Source organism: Apodemus sylvaticus, chromosome 3, assembly GCF_947179515.1.
Source record: "Apodemus sylvaticus chromosome 3, mApoSyl1.1, whole genome shotgun sequence".
NCBI classification, from domain to species: domain Eukaryota; kingdom Metazoa; phylum Chordata; class Mammalia; order Rodentia; family Muridae; genus Apodemus; species Apodemus sylvaticus.
The window spans coordinates 25,349,628-25,367,107 of record NC_067474.1 but is presented as its reverse complement, the minus strand read 5'-3'; the positions used below and the strand labels follow the sequence as shown (position 1 = coordinate 25,367,107).

General features: G+C 42.5%; 1 protein-coding gene across 3 annotated transcripts in view; it reads right to left on the bottom strand.

Moving 5' to 3' along the window:
* Nucleotides 1-17,480, bottom strand: part of Rad54b (RAD54 homolog B) — a 67,401-nt gene that overhangs the window by 49,116 nt on the left and 805 nt on the right. For all 3 annotated transcript variants that reach the window (XM_052176084.1, XM_052176085.1, XM_052176083.1), the window contains exons 2-3: nucleotides 13,613-13,763; nucleotides 7,582-7,693 (exon numbers count right to left, since the gene is read on the bottom strand). In XM_052176084.1, coding sequence (XP_052032044.1) covers nucleotides 7,582-7,693; nucleotides 13,613-13,747 — 247 coding nt within the window. In that variant the 5' untranslated portion in view covers nucleotides 13,748-13,763. The remainder of the gene's footprint in view (nucleotides 1-7,581; nucleotides 7,694-13,612; nucleotides 13,764-17,480) is intronic.

The following is a 17,480-nucleotide window of genomic DNA, read 5'->3' as shown; positions in this document are numbered from 1 at the left end:
CACTGAGCCATCTCTCCAGCACCTGAAATCAGCTTTTAAAAAGTGAATTAGCTAGGCATGCTGGCATGCATCTATAATTCCAGCAGAGGCTGAGGTAGAAGCGCCATGACTTTGAGACCAGCCTAGGCTACACAGTGAAGGCAAGGCTATCCTTTGCTATGGAGCAAAACCCTAAGTGCTGGGGAGACAATGATAGATGCTCTCCTGCCACTCTGGGTTCAGTCTCCAGCACTACTAGGTGAGGAATGAGTGAGTTCTAAACGCACTAACAAAAGATTTCTAACATAACTTCTGTGAATATGAGTTACTAGAAAGAAAGATACATCTTCAACATGAACCTTTTGCAAGACAAATTTACTGACCAGAACTTCAGTGACTGCAGTCTAATTACAATTTTAGGCTTTTTATTTTTTGTTTTGTTTTTGAGATAGGGTCTCTCTACATAGACCCGGCTGTCCTGGAACTCACTATGTAGGCCAGAATGGCTTCTAACTCAGAGATCCACGGGCCTCTGCTCCTGAGTGCTAGGATTAACGGAGTGCACTACCGTGCCCAGCTCCTTAGGCTATCTTTAACCCCATCTGTGGAGGACATAATATTTGAGACTAACAGATATATATTTTGGTATATATCAATATTTTATATTGGTTTATAAGAGCCTAGTTTTCACTAACCAAAAGGCTAAGAATCATCAGACAGCATCTGAGGCCTACAGCTGCTCTGTCTCCACCCTGCTGTAACTACCTACTTAATATTTCCAATGTATTTTTAAAGAGTCTTGATTTATGACTTCCTTTGTTCTGAACTTCATGAACCTGGTTCCTTTTTGGAACGTAGAATTTGGGGTAATCTAAATCTGTGTTCCGAGCCATGGTCACTCATATTTGGCTCCAGAATAAACTTATCTGTTATTCCCATTTAGGTGAAATGTGTATTATTTCTGCATCAACACTATTGTAGTAAAAATGATACAAGAAAAAAAAGTGCAGAGTGGTCAAAATGGCCCAGCAGGTAACGGTGCTTGCTGCCAGGCCCCATGCATAGCTTGAGTTTTATCCCCTGACCTGCACACACAAACACAAACAAATAAATATGTAGGTTAATATTTTTAAAATGCAGTGCAACTAGTTAACTGCTACTTCCAGAAAATAAAGACATACAATGTTTACTATGTATGCCAGCTAGTTTTGTCAGTGTGATAGAAGCTAGAGCAGTGGCTCTTAGCCTTCCTAATGCCACAACCCTTTAGTACAGTTCTTCATGGTGTGCGACCTCCAAACACAAAATTGTCTTCAATGCTACTTCATAATTGTAATATCGCTACTATTATGAATCATAACATAAATGCCCGTCTTCCAGTGGTCTTGGATGACCTGCAACCCACAGGTTGAGAACTGCTGAGCTACAGTCATCTGAGGAAACCTCAATGGAGAGACTGCCCCATAAGATCCAGCTATAAGGCAGCCTGAGGAGCATTTCTTTGTTTAGTGACTATGTGGAAGGACCTGGCCCACAGTGGGTGTGGGACACCTAGGCAAGCGATCCTGGGTTCTCTAAGAGTGCAGGCTGAGCAAGCCACAGAGCACAAGCAGCCCCTCCACGGCCTCTGCATCAGCTCCTGCCTCCAGGTTCCTGCCTTGAGGTTCCCCTGACCTCCCTCAGTAGTAGAAGTTGACCTGAGACTTGTAAGAGGAAATAAATGCTTTCCTCCTCTAGTTGCTTTTGGTTATTGTGTTGTATCACAGCACTAGAAAAGCAACTAAGATACACACAAGAGAGTTACCTTTAAGGAAAAGAACTAGACATCTAAACCTAAAGAAAATATTTTCACTATAGCACATTCACGCACCTATTTTAAACCTCCACAAGTGTTTACTGTATTTTTCTCTTTAAGATCTTTTCATTATTATCACACGTGCCAGTGCATGATCCCTCTGTGGAGTAGGCCGTCTCCTCCCACCTTTAGGCAGGCCTGCACAGCAAGCACCTTTACTGCCTCAGCCATCTCACCAGCACTATTTTCTCTTTAAAGGTCATATTCAGAATAGGCAAATCCCACGTGAGGCAGAAAGCAGATGAAATATTGTGAAACCACACAGAAATGATGGTTGTACAGCGCTGCTATTTGTTAATACCGGTCATTTAATTGTGCACTTTAAAATAGTTAAAATGGTTATTTTTGCTATGTCTAAAATAAAAAATAATTAAATATATCAAGAGAAATGAAAATCACATTAATTTGGTTGTTTGTTTGGATTTGGTTTCTTCGAGAGAGGGTTTCTCTGTGTAACCCTGGCTGTCCTGGAACTCACTCTGTAGACCAGGCTGGCCTCGAACTCAGAAATTCGCCTGCCTCTGCCTCCCAGAGTGCTGGGATTACAGGTGTGTGCCACCACCACCAGGCAAAAATCACATTAATTTGATAATGATCTCTTGCTATCCCTAAAGCTAACCCCAATAACATAAAACACCAAAAGGTCAGGCCCAGGCTCCTCCACACTCAGCAAGCCTCCTCTCCAACAGGAATGCGGCAGCCCAATCAATACCTGCCCTCTCTTTTGAATGGAAATTTTCCTTTGGTAAGAAGACTATGCCACTGACAGTCTGTTTACAGAAGAAAGTCATCCAAAAGATTTAGCAAATATGTATACATTAATTAATATTATTCAAAATTAAATAAAAATTCTAGCATCTGAGAGTTCATAAACCTTGAGCACATGTCTAACAATTTCTAGGGACCAGATACTCATTTGAAAACCACAAGCCTAATTTCTCCACCAGAGAGACTTTATCAGTTTGTTCTATGTTTAACCCTCCACTCTCAGGGAGGAAAGGCTGCAGGGCTCCTGCTCAGAGGGCAGGGTCCATCCCAGGAGGAAGTGCGAGGACAAAATGCTGCCTGCTCACACCGTGCAGCAGAGAAGGAGCACATCTGTGTGTAGTGCGGGCCCAGCCCACAGGACTGTGCTGATGCAGTCAGGCTGGACTCTCCCCTTTACTGGAAGCTTGAGACTCACTCACAGACATGCGCAGATGTGTGTCTCCTAGGTGACTCTAAATCCAGTCAAGTTGACAATGGAGATTAGCCATAACGAGTGGGGGACAGCAGTTCATTATACTTTATTATATATAAAGGCTGGGGAAAGTAATGACAAGGAACTAAGTGCTAATTATCCTGACTTGATAAATATACACAGAAGACATGCACTGGAAGATCACACTGTACCTTATAAATACGTATAATTATGCACTGACAAAAAAAAAAAAAAAAAAAAAAAAGCCAGGGTTGGGTTGATGGCTCAGTTGAATGATGGCTCAGTTGAAAACTTGCTTGTCTTATAGGCACCAACCTGAGTTCAAAATCTAAAACCCATGTAGAAAAAAAAAAAAAAAACCCATGTAGAAAAAAGCCAGGCACGGTGGAATGTGTTTGCAATCCTAGTGCTAGAGAGGTAGAGACAGGTAAAATCTTGGGACTTGCTAGACAACTAACCAACCCCTTCTAGCAATCACCAGATCAGTGAGACTCTGTCTTAAAAAATAAAAATAAAAGCAAAGGAAGTGTGAGAGAGAGAAGAAAGTAAATTAAATAAGTTACTTTTTTAATGTTTAAAGAAATGAAAATGTTAACTACACTAATTTTTATCATTACACATTTAAACATGTATAAAAATTTCTAAATAACCCATAAATTCATATAATTAAAAAAAATTTAAAGCCTCTCTTCTTCATTATCTCAATTCTTCTCATATTACTTTTTCTTTTCTTTTATTCACTTATTTCTTATTTATTTATTTATTTATTTATTTATTTATTTTGGTGTGCGTGTGAAGCTTGGAACTGAACTCAGGACCCTGCGTTCATATAGTAAGCCAATGTTCTACAGGTGAGCTATGTTCTCAATCCTTACAAAAGGAAAAAAAAAACTGTTCTGGCCCTCTGCCAGTCCTCACACCAAATGCCTGTACTTCCATTCATATCTATCTTTCCTCCATTTATCTAGTCACATTAACATATACCTTACAATATGCCTCTTGCTAAAGCTTCTGATGCTCTCTCAATAGCACCAAAGCACACAGACCATCACACTTGCCTACTTGACTTCTCTAAGTACTCAGAAGCCAAAGACTTGGTCATGAATGTCAACTACAAAAAAACATTTCCAAAACCCCTTCATGAAAGTTAGCATCTACCTTTGTATTAGTCAAGGTTCTCTAGAGAAATAGAACTTAAAGAATGAACCTGTGTGTGTGTGTGTGTGTGTGTGTGTGTGTGTGTGTGTGTAATATTTATTAGAATGACTTACAGGCCACAGTACAATTAATCCAACAATGGCTGCCTATGAACATCAAGCCCAAGAATCCAGCAGTTGCTCAGTTCACAAGACTGGATGTCTCAGGTGATCTTCTACACTGGAATCCTGAAGAAATAGTCTCTAATGCCAGTGAAGAATAGACTTTCTAGCAAGGCAAAGGCAAGCAGAAAAAGAACAAAAGCTTCCTTCTTCCATATCCTTTTATACAGGCTTCCAGCAGTCTACAGTGTCTTCCTGCCTCAAGATCTGGATTAAGACCAAGGCATGTCTTCCGACTTCCTACTTCAAATTAAGCAAAAATCCCTCAGAGGTATATAGCTGGTCTTTGCTACTTTCTGGGTTCTTCTTTTTCCCACCAATTATTCCCCTACCCCTTTTCACCTCCTATCACTAAACAGGAAAGAAAGAAGGACAGGGGGCAGAAAGATAAGGATTCCTGAATCTAATTTCGTTCCTTTTTGTTTCTTCTGTATTAACAAACTGCAACCAACTTCCCTGAACAACCAACAACCACTGACAGTGACTCTTGGGGCTCTAGCATTTACACACCCTCTGAAAATTTTCCAGAATTCCAAACATCTCACAACCATTGCATCTAGCAAAATCATGCATCTGCTAGAGCACGAGGCAAATCATAGTCAGCTGCTCCGGACAGTTTGAAGCAGCCCCACATCCCCACACCTCGGATTAAAATGAAAACATAGTCTTATATTTCTGTGATTCTAAAGAAAACAAAATTCCTGAATTCTCACTACACAGGAAGGCCCTCCACAGGCAGGTCTTCCACGTGTAGTCAAGCTGACAACCAAGAATAGCCATCACAATCAGAGACTAATGAGTCCATCTGAACATGGTTACATCTGCAAAAACCCACCCGTGAAAAACAAGTCATATTCATTGACATCGGCACTTAGAATCTTCCTTTGTAAGGAACATACTCAACTCACATTTCACCTCTTCCAGGATTTGGTTTTTACAGCCCAGGCCAAAATGGCTCAGTTAGACTATTAATAAAGAAAAGGGGCAGTACTGCAAGGGTTTATGTTGACTTGACATAAGCTGAAGTCATCCGAGAGGAGGGAGTCTCAGCTGAGAAAATGCATCCATAAGATGGGGCTGTGGGCAGGCCTATAGGACATTTTCTCAGTTAGCTACCAAAGAGGGCCCAGTTCATTGTGAGTAGGGCTAGCCCAGAGCTGGTAGTCCTGGTCCTGAGCAAGCCATAGGGAACAAGCTGTTAATCAGCACTCCTCCATGGCCTCTGCATCAGCTCCTGCTTCTAGGTTCCAGCCCTGTCCTGACTTCCTTCAATCGTGAACAGTGCTGTTGAAGTGTTAGCCAAATAAAGCCTCTCCTCCCCAACCTGCTTTGGTCATGGCATTTCATCACAGAAATGAGAACATTAACTAGGATACAGGCTATCCAAAAATGGGTTCTTGTATCACACTCTCCATAGAAAAAGCATTCTGTGAACCTCTGGGAAGTCATTAGGGATAAACGCACACCTTCACCCTCTAAGAACATCGTCTGTAAATGCATAGTGCTATAAAGAGACAAGCACCACTGAAGCGGAATGCACTCAAGAGCAACTGACAAACCATCTTAGGGAACTCGGGGCAGAGCATTTGCCTAACACGCACAAGCGGTTCAACCCCTAGCACACAGGATAGGAGGGAAGAAAACTATAAATGAGGCATAATATAATCAACTTCTGAATTCAGAATGCTGACTGAACTATTTCAACTTCTTTACATATGGAAAAATCTTCAAAACAAGAAGGTAATATGGGGACATGGGGACATATTTTAACTGACGTATACAGGCTTACATCTCCCTCGAATGAATCAGATCTAGAATCAAAAGGGTGTCAGAAGGAACAATCTGTACATGCCCCCTGTATCTCACCCTGTGCCTTTCTATACTGCATCCTCTGCAGCAATCCACCAGAAAGCATTTCTTGGAGAAATGTTGGAGTGGCCCTGTCTCCAATTTGACCTCTCTGAGAAAGTGGCAGGAGAAAATCAGAATGTTGGAGCAGGCCTCCCAGTCCAGTGAATTCAATAAATCAGCAAAGGGATTAAGGGCTCAGTGAATTAATTCACTCTTCAATTTAACTCTTAACTCCTCCTCAAATTTAGTATTGAAGAGAATGACAAAGGACACAAATAAACACAAAGAAAGCACAAATCAGTAACAGATCATATTATATTCCATAGTAAAACCATCATTCTCAGATGAAGAGATCAGCTACCATAATAGAAAACAGAAAAGAAAAGAAAAGAAAAGAAAAGAAAAGAAAAGAAAAGAAAAGAAAAGAAAAGAAAAGAAAAGAAAAGAAAAGCACACAGCATGGATTATCTGACATAGGCCTGACAGTGAAAAAGAAAGCCCCGAACAAGAAAAAGGGAGTCCGGAAGCAGGGAAGTGGGAAGGAGACCCTGTCGGACAGGCAGCAGCCACTCTGACAAGCAAGAGGATGGATAGCCAGGAAAATAGAGAATTCCTTTTTCTACCTTCAAAATCAAGTTCACAAAAAGGCTAAGTGATTATATACTTAGTATTCAGTGGCCCTAGAGTTGAGGTCAGCTCCCAGAACCTGTCCATTCAAAGAAATGTGGGGAAAAAAATGCCTTTCTCAAAACCAAATAAACTCTGTAAACTACCTCACTTAGGAGTTGCCTGTATCTCTTGCAGTTAGAAAAGGAATCATAATTATTTTAACTCAATTCAACAATGGAGAGATGGAACACACATAAAATATTGATTTTCCTGAATTAATAATTCAAATCTGATTTGACCTTAACATAGAGTACAATAAAGTTGTGATTTGCTTATTTCACGTTTTTCTCTTCTAGTTTAGCAGAATCAACATATTTATTAACAGAATTTTAAATATAACTGATTGTTGCTTAAAGATTGTACCTGATCTACAATTTTCCTATTGTCCTAAGCATACACCTACTACAAAACACAAGATTTCAATGACGTGGTTTTAAAATTTGTTCAGATTGCTTATTTTGTCAGTGCCATGGCTCAAACCCAGGGCTTTGCCATGCAAGGCAAACGCTCTGATCACCAAACTACAGCCTTTTAGTTAAATGGTTATAAATTCAACTTCTAATGATAAAATTTGACAACAGATAAACTGAAGCAAAATATCCAGTGGTATTACATCAACAATTATCAAATTAACATTCATTCTTGAATAATCATTTCTAGAGCACTGTGATAAAACTTTTAAGTATAAACATAATACAGTGTCTTACCTGGAGGAAGCGGATCTACTCTAGCCCCGTCACCCATTTCCCTAGGGCTTCCCTCAGTGCGGCAAGGATTTGAACTGCATACATTGGGATCATTTTGTGACTGTTCAGCACCCTAAAAAGAAAAACAAAATATATACATATATGTTGCATGAATTAAATTTAAGCTCCCACATTTTTATATAATAGGCTCTAAATTTAAATCAAGGTACCACTTTCAACATCTGTATTAATAGGTACTTTTCCAGAACCTAGCTTCTAGAGTTGGAAGGGAGCCTAGGACACATAACAAGGCCAAGGCCAACCTGAGCTACACAGCAATTCAAACTAAGCCTGAGTTATACAATGTGCTGTCTCGGGAATTTAAGAGCTTATTGGTACTCCATTGTGTAGATATTCCACATTTTTTGCATCCACTCTTCTGTTGAGGGATACCTGGGTTCTTTCCAGCATCTGGCAATTATAAATAGGGCTGCTATGAACATAGTAGAGCATGTATCCTTATTACATGGTGGGGAATCCTCTGGGTATATGCCCAGGAGTGGTATAGCAGGATCTTCTGGAAGTGAGGTGCCCAGTTTTCGGAGGAACCGCCAGACTGATTTCCAGAGTGGTTGTACCAATTTGCAACCCCACCAGCAGTGGAGGAGTCTTCCTCTTTCTCCACATCCTCGCCAATACCTGCTGTCTCCTGAATTTTTAATCTTAGCCATTCTGACTGGTGTAAGGTGAAATCTCAGGGCTGTTTTGATTTGCATTTCCCTAATGACTAATGAAGTTGAGCATTTTTTAAGATGCTTCTCCGCCATCCGAAGTTCTTCAGGTGAGAATTCTTTGTTTAACTCTGTACCCCATTTTTTAATAGGGTTGTTTGGTTTTCTGGAGTCTAACTTCTTGAGTTCTTTATATATATTGGATATTAGCCCTCTATCTGATGTAGGATTGGTAAAGATCTTTTCCCAATTTGTTGGTTGCCAATTTGTCCTTTTGATGGTGTCCTTTGCCGTACAGAAACTTTGTAATTTTATGATGTCCCATTTGTCAATTCAGTACTATTCAGCCATTAGAAACAATGAATTCATGAAATTCTTAGGCAAATGGATGGAGCTAGAGAACATCATACTAAGTGAGGTAACCCAGACTCAAAAGGTGAATCATGGTATGCACTCACTAATAAGTGGATATTAACCTAGAAAATTGGAATACCCAAAACATAATCCACACATCAAATGAGGTACAAGAAGAAAGGAGGAGTGGCCCCTTGTTCTGGAAAGACTCAGTGAAGCAGTATTTGGCAAAACCAGAACGGAGAAGTGGGAAGGGGTGGGTGGGAGGACAGGGGGAGAGAAGGGTTCTTATGGGACTTTCGGGGAGTGGGGGGGCTAGAAAAGGGGAAATCACTTGAAATGTAAATAAAAAATATATCGAATAAAAAAAAAAGAGCTTATTGGTAAAGCACTTGCCTATCAATCAAAAGGCCTTGGGTTTAAACCTCAGTACCACCAAACAAAAGTAGAAATAAACCAAATACTCCTTAGCTAATGTATAAGACACAGTAAATGAATACAAGGAAATATCATTAAGTGCTCTCTCAAACGTACTGTCTAGTGCCCAGAATCTACAAGATGTTGCCATCTTATTCTATGTGCCAAATGGGGTTCAGAGGCTGTGTACGTTAGGGACTTTCAGAGACATTATTACGTGACACAAACAGATCCAATCTAACCAAATGGGGTTCCAACTGCAGAAAACAAGAGAAACAGCAGTTTCCAGTGCTGGCTTGAAGACGGAAAAGGAAATCATAATGACCTACAAAAACCGGAGGCCCAGCTGCTGCGTCCTAGTAGGATAAACTGAACAGGCTGAGGGAGAAAGATCAAATAATCAGAAAGTAAATGGATTCTTCCCTCAACCCTCCAAAAACCAACCTAGGCCTTACGTTGACTTAGCCCAGTCAAGGCACTGATGTGGTGATTAAGTGAGAATGTCCCCACAGGCTCAGGCACTTACCACATGGTGCCTAGTCCTGGTGCTGCTGGGGCCTGTGAGGAGATGCTGCTGCCTTGCCGGACAAGAACAGCAGTAGAGACAGACCTTGAGAGTTCACAGTTCACTTCCAGCTCACACTCTGCTCTATGTTTGCATTTCAAGAGGTCTCTCAGCTTCCTAAGCCTGCCACCACACCAGCTGCCTGCTGCCTGCTGCCTGCTGCCGCACTTCCCCACCGTACACTCTCATCCTCTGGGATCGCAAACCCACGGAAGTTCCTCCTCCTATAAATTGATTCTCATGGTGTTCTGCTATGGTACCAGAAAGTAACTAACACAGGTTCTTTGACCTTGAGCCCTGTATGGCTGAATAATATTCAGATGTGTGTATATACCACATGTGCTCAATCATCCACCTATTGATGGGCTCTTGGCTGCTTCTACCTTTTAGCTTTCAAAATTAGACAGTACATTTCTGTTGTTAAGTCCACAAATCCATGGTACTATGCTATAGGAGCAAGAGAAAACTAGTATTTCAGCAATAAGAACAAATTATTACTGATGCCTGCTGTAATGTAAATAAACCTGGAAAACATACATGCTAAAGGAAAAAGCTATGCAAGTCACAAAAGAACATGTTTCACATGAGTTGACTTGTGTGAAATGTCAGTATCAGGCAAGTCTAGAGACAAATATATTAGCTGGTCAAGGCTGGAGAACCAACTCACACGAATTCGGGTAGCAGTCCACATGTAAGGCTCTCACATGAATGCGGGTAGCAGTCCACATGTAAGGCTCTCACATGAATGCGGGTAGCAGTCCACATGTAAGGCTTTTGGGTTTTTTGTTTCAGTCATGAAAATGTCTACAATTGACTGTAGTGATAGCTATACACTCTGTAAATTTATTAAATCAACACTGAGCCAGGCGGTAGTGCTGCACACCTTTAATCCCTCTGCATACAGAGGCAGAGGCAGGTAGATCTCGGAGTTCAAGGCCAGCTTTGTCTACAGAGTGAATGAGTTACAAAATCCTGTCTTGAAAATAAGGAAGGAGGAATCAGAGTAGTAAGGAAAGGGAAAAGGAAGGGAAGGAAGAAAAAGAGAAAGAAATGGAAAAAACACTCATATTCAGACCAAAAATAAAAAAATCAAGAGTTCAAAAATCAGCTGGGCAATGGTAGTGCATGCCATTAATCCTAGAACTTGTGAAACAGAGGCAAGAAGCCAACCTGGTCTATAGAACAAGTTCCGGAACAGCCAGGGATACACAGAGAAACCCTGTCTTGAAAAGCCAAAAGAAATAAACATCTATCAAAACCCAAGGGAAAGCTTTAAAGTCCCGAGCTGCTGTGTAGCTGGTGCAGAGCTCGCCCAGCATGAAGGATGACAGGATCTGAGCCTAGAGCCATCTAAAATCTAACACAGGCACCTTGCACACACCTGTGATCCCAAGCTAAAGGAGGAGGACCACAAGCTCAAGGTCATCCTAGGCCACACAGCAAGTTCAAGGCCAGCGTGAGCTAGAAGAAACTGAAAAGGGAAGGAGACCAATAAGACGGCTCAGAGGCTAACAGCGCTCACTACCAGCCTTACAACCTGAGCTTGGTCCTCAACCCTCATAATGCAAGAAGAGAGCCAGCGATCTTCGGCCTGCACAAGTGCACTGCAGCACAGGCACTCCCACCACCCACGCCTACGATACACAACCTAACATAATAACAGTTAAAAGAATCAAGTCCAGTGTACAGTACAACATAGATGAGTTTTCAAAATGCAAAACCCCAAGTGGCAAACAGCACACAATTCCACCTCCTGTGGTACATGAAGGAGTGAAGCCCATGGAGTCCCTGGGGGGGGGAGGGGAGGAGGAAGGCTGGGTGGTGTGTGTAAAGGGTAGCTTTAGGAGCGTTACTGTCTAATGGGCACAGTTTCTGTCTGAGCTGCTGAGAAAGCTTTGGCAACACTGAGGATGCTCGCACTATGGCTGAAAGTTATCAATGCCACTCAACTGCACAATTAAAAACCCCTAAAACCTCAAAAGCCAGGTATCTTGTAACCTCAGTTCTCAGAGGCAGAGACTTGAGGCTCAAAGCAACTTGGAAAGACAAGTGGGGATACGCGAGTTCCAGGCCAATCTGGGCTACAGAGAACTTGACTAAAAAAAGATATATTGCATTTTATGCTTTATGTTTTACCCCAATAATATAAAAAAAAAAAAAAACCTTAGGCTGGAGAGATGACTCAGCAATTAAGAGCACTAGCTTCTCTTCCCGAGGACCCAGGTTCAATTCCCAGAACCACATGGCAGCTGAGTGTTGCCTGTAACTCCAGTCTCAGGGGGCCTGATGCCCTCTTCTGCCCTCCACAGGCACCAAGCATGCATGTGATACACAGATATACATGCAGAAAGAAGTTATATACTTTGTATGTTTTATATACCACCTGTGCACTTAAGAACCTTCTTCTTATACCTAAAACAAAAATATTCCTTTTAGGCCTAGAGAGATAGCTAAGTGGCTGAGAGCATGAACTGCTCTTGCAGAGGACCTGGTTCAAGGCCCAAAACCCACAGGGTTGCTAAGAAGCATCTGTAGGTCTAGTTCCAGGGAACCCAGTGCTCCCTTTTGCCTTCTGTGGGAGTACTGCATGCATTTACTCTTTAGTAATTAAACACCTAGAGGCTGAGTTTGTAGCTCCATCAAAAATCACTAACCTACCATGTACAAGGCCCTGGGTTCACCCCCAGCAAAGAAAAATAGCAATAAAGTAAAAGTCCAAAATAATTATGTATTTGTCTTTAAACCACTTTCTCTCAAGCCTCAATTCATTGACTCAATAACTTGAAAGAACACTGAGTAGACTTTTTATTGCAGTCATTCATCATGTATTCTGCAGGTGCCACTACACACATGTGAAGTCAGAGGACAGGAGTGGGAGTCGTTCTCTCCTGCCACCCTATGAGTCCTGGGGATTGTGCTCAGGTTGCCAGGCTCTACCCAGTGAGCCACCCTGTCAGCACACACTTTCTATAAGAGATTGCATGTGGGACTGTGAAAGGTAGCATGGTCCCCATTGAGCCAAGGCTAAAAGCCCCGGAGACCTTAGGAGCTTTATCTACTCCTGGGCACCAGGCCCCAGTCACAAACTGCAGGCCCTGATAGATTTGTGGCCATCAATCATGTAAGGGCAATGCCCCAAGCCCCTCCACATGTAGAGGACGTGAACTGTGGTCATGTAGGCTCAAGACAGACCTCCATTCTAATGAGCTACCTAAAGGACTGGAGGGCTTAGCCAATAAACTTTCCTTCCCAGACACTCCTCCCTGCAAAAGGTATTTAATCTAAGGCCCACCCTGAGAAGTGGGGTATGGTGTTACACATCCACTTTCCGCCATGACAATAAATGCCTTAAAACCATGGACTGCCTCTTTTCGTCAGGATCCACCATTGGGGAGCCATGGAGAAGGCCTCTGCCTACAGAGCTCTCGTCTAATCTCCCGTAGAAGTGTAGAAGGCCTCTCTGTGCTCCGAGCCATGACCAATAGACACCAAGCCAAGCCCAAGCCCAAGCCCAAGTCTGCCACTGTCAAGGCAAGGTCTCCTCACGGGACCTGCCAGAGCTCCCCCACTTCCCCCAACCCCGCTTCCCGCCGCATCTCTGTCTCCAGCATCTTCTTCCTGCCTTTCCTATAATCACCCTCACTCCCCCAGTACTGGCTACACATCAGTCTGCCGGCAATTCTATCAGAGCCACTGAAAATTCTAATAGGCAACAAGGCTTTACTTTTTGTTGTGAGATTTTTAGTTGTTTGACTGCTTTTGACAGTCTCACTACACAGAACACTCTGGCCTGGACTCATTATGAAGCCTAAGCTAGTTTTGAACTTACGTCAATCCTCCTGTCTCAGCCTTCCAAGGGATTGGATTACAGGTATGAGGCACCATACCTAATTTTAGGAGAGGGACAGGGAGGGGGGAAGAGAGGGAGAGAAGGAGAGAAAGAGAGGGGGGATGAGGGAGAGAGAGATCCCCTTCTTTTATTTACCTGAAACAGTTTTGTATCTGGACCCATCTTTGCAATCTCCTTACTCATGCCTGTATTACTTCTTCCCGGAGGTATGAATCTTGTTTTTTTAAAGGAATTTCCCTGCACCTGACTTGGTGCTGCTGATCGTCTCATCTTCAGCAATACTAACCTGAAAAACACCAAAATAGAAATCATCCATGAACATGAATAGAACAAATTTCCATCACTCCAGTCCTAGAGGAGCTGACCCCCTCTTCTGGCTTCTGAAGGCACCAAAGTGCACATGCACGCATGGAGATAAACAATCACACACAGAAAACAAAAGTAATCATATAAAGAGAGACATAAGCCTTAGCTGGGGTAGGGGAGACCATTCAGTAAATAAAGTGGTATGTGCAAACATGAGGACCTAAGTTAGGAATACTCGATACTACGTAACAGTCACTGCAGAGGCAGCACGACTCAGTAACTCCAGACGGGGAGAGGTGCATCTCTGGGCTCGCTAGCCAGCTGCTCTAGCCAAAACTCCAAGGTTAGTGAGGGCCCATCTCAAAAACTAAGGTGAATACATGAGAAAGAAATCTCAACATCAACATCTGGCCACCACACACACCTAAGCAGGCAAGAGTGAGTAAGTAACACACACACACACACACACACTCTCTCTCTCTCTCTTACACCTGTGCACAAACCAAAGGAAGGAAGGGAGGAGAGAGAAAGGGAGGAGGGAGGAAGGGAGGGAGGGAGGGGGATTGGGCATGGTGACTCATGTCTTTAATCCCAGCACTCAGGAGGCCGAAGCAGGTGGATCCCCATGAGTTCAAGGCCAGCCTGGTCTGCAGGCAGAGCAAGTTCCAGAACAGCCAGGGCTACAGAGAAAAATTGTCTCAAAAAAACAACAAAAATATAAATAAATAAATAAATAAAACACATCTATTTTGGAGAGATGGCTCGCAGTTAAGAGCACTGACTGCTCTTCAGAAGGTCCTGAGTTCAAATCCCATCAACCACATGGTAGCTCACAACCATCCATAATGAGATCTGGTGCCCTCTTCTGTTGTGTCTGAAGACAGCTACAGTGTACTTACATATAATAAATCAATCTTTTTTTTAAAAAAAGCACATGAAAACAGAGATCATGTCTGCTCTCTTCACCATTGTTGTAATGGTTTGAATAGGATGGCCCCCATAGACTCGGATATTTGAATAGAGTGATAGAACTGTTTGAGAAAGGTTAGTAGGTGTGGCCTTACAGGAGGAGCTAACACTGAGGCTGGGCTTTGAGATTTCAAAAACCAGCACCATTCCTTTGTTTTGCCCAGTGGATGAAAATCAAGAAGTTCCCAGCTACTGCTCCTCCAAGGCCACGCCAGCCTGCCTGCCTACTACCACGCCCCTGCCATGATGGTGATGAGCCCTAACCCTCCGAACTGCACTGCCTTGGTAACTGTGATGACTCTTGGTTGTCAACCTAACTATATCTGGAACTAATTAAAAGCCAAGTGGCTGGTACAACTGTGAGGGATTTTTTTTTTTTTTTTTGATTTGGTTTTTTCGAGGCAAGGTTTCTCTGTGTAGCCCTGGCTGTCCTGGAACTCACTCTGTAGACCAAGCTGGCCTCGAACTCAGAAATCCGCCTGCCTCTGCGTCCCAGAGTGCTGGGATTACAGGCGTGCACCACTACCTCCCGGCTGGGATTTTTTTTTCTTAACTAAATCATGTTAAGTAGGAAGCCCACATTTAATCTGGATATTTTGAAATGGGAAGGAGGGCCTTTCATCCAGATCTTTTGATGTGGGAAGATCCACCTTTACCCCCGACCACACCTTCTACTGGCAGCTTCTATAAAGGACTTGGAAGAAGGGAGCTTGCTTCCCTTGCCCTGCTCGCTCAAGCTCTCCCCTCCCCCCACTAGTTCATCCCTTCACTGCATTCGAGCTTACTCCTGCAAGATCTCAGCAATACTGAAGACCAGCTGAGACATGCAGCCTGAGAGAGAGAGAGAGAGAGAGAGAGAGAGAGAGAGAGAGAGAGAGAGAGAGAGAGAGAACGTGTGTGTGTGTGTGTGTGTGTGTGTGTGTATGCAGCCAGTACTTCACTGCAATTTTACAAAACACTAGACAACCATTGCCAAGCGTATACATGCTACCAAAATCATTTGGTTAAGTCAGTTTTTTTTTTTTTTTTTTTTGCTTTTTTATTTTTTTGAGACAGGGTTTCTCTGTGTAGCCCTGGCTGTCCTGGAACTCACTCTGGAGACCAGGCTGGCCTCGAACTCAGAAATCCGCCTGCCTCTGCCTCCCAAGTGCTGGGATTACAGGCATGCGCCACCACCGCCCGGCTCAGTTTAATTTTTATTATAAGAAAGTATCAAAAATATGCTTAAATGAATATATATAAGCATGCTAGTACCACTTGTCCATCAACAGATACTAGATGATAAATCATCATACACCCATGCTCACAACCGAATACAGTCTTCACAGACTCCTACAATTCTGAGCCTTTACTGCAGCGCCTCCATCTAAACATGTCCTCTCTTCCTCGGCGTTGACCACTCCGTCCTCTGTATGAAGTTGGAATGCTTTGCTCTTTAATTCTACCTTATCCTTAGAGCACTCTATCTCCAAACTACCAGCTTAGCTCCTCAAATGTGTGCACTACTTGGGCACTTTCCACACGGCAATAAAAACTGCCCCATTGTTTCCCACAGATATAAACTCCAAAAAGAAATTTGTTAGGAATTGATCTTAAAATATAAATCCAAGCCAGGCAGTGGTGGTAGGCGAGGCACATGACTTTAATCCCAGCACACAGGAGGCAGAGGCAGGTGGATTTCTGTGAGTTCTAGGCCAGCCTGGTTTACAGAGCTAGTTCCAGGATAGCCAGGACTACAGAGAAACCCTGTCTACACACAAACACACACACACACACACACACACACACACACACACGGCTTCAAACTGAAAATCTAGGAACCAATTATTAGTTGTTTTCAAACTTCAAATTTCCCACAAAGATGATGTTCTTTATAATAAACTACAGTAGTTAAATACATCATTTTGTTAAATCTAAAATGCCATAAATTTTCAAATATACTACTATTTTACATATTCAAAAAACTAATCCATTGTTGCATTGAAAGCTAGATTAAATTTCATTAATGTTAAAATGAAATGCATTAACTATTTGATGTAAGTTTTTACTAGTTTAAAGGGTTTGGTTGGAGGTCATGCTCTGCTGTTTCTTCACTACAAGGACAATCTTAAAGCAAATTATGAAACTGGTAGTTTGTTGATCTAATTTGTTGATGCATTTAAAAGTAAACTACAGGGGCTGGAGAGATGGCTCAGCAGTTAAAAGCACTGACTGCTCTTCCAGTGGTCCTGAGTTCAATTCCTAGCAACCACCTGGTGGCTCACAACCATCTGTAATGGGATCTGAGGCCCTCTTCTAGTGTGTCTGAAGACAGCTACCGCATACTTACACACATAAAATAAATAAATCTTTGACAGGGTTTCTCTGTATAGCCCTGGCAGTCCTGGAACTCACTCTGTAGACCAGGCTGGCCTCATGGCCCAGCACAAATCCATCTTTACAGCAACAACAACAACAACAACAAAAAAAAAAAAAAAAAAAAAAAAAAAAACCTAAACTACAGAAATCAGTTTATTTCCCCAAACATATTAGCATCTTTACTAGTCTGTCTTGTTTTCTGGGACAAGCACTCTCTTTAGATCTTAGACTGGCTTTGAACCTGAGAGCCTTGCCAGGCTCTAGCTGGTTTGTAAACTGGTTTTGCCGAGACCTTTTTTACAGGCCCTAGAAATAAAGCCACTTGGCAGCTCTACCGAAATGCTGCGATTTCTGAAGCTTGTAACGTGTT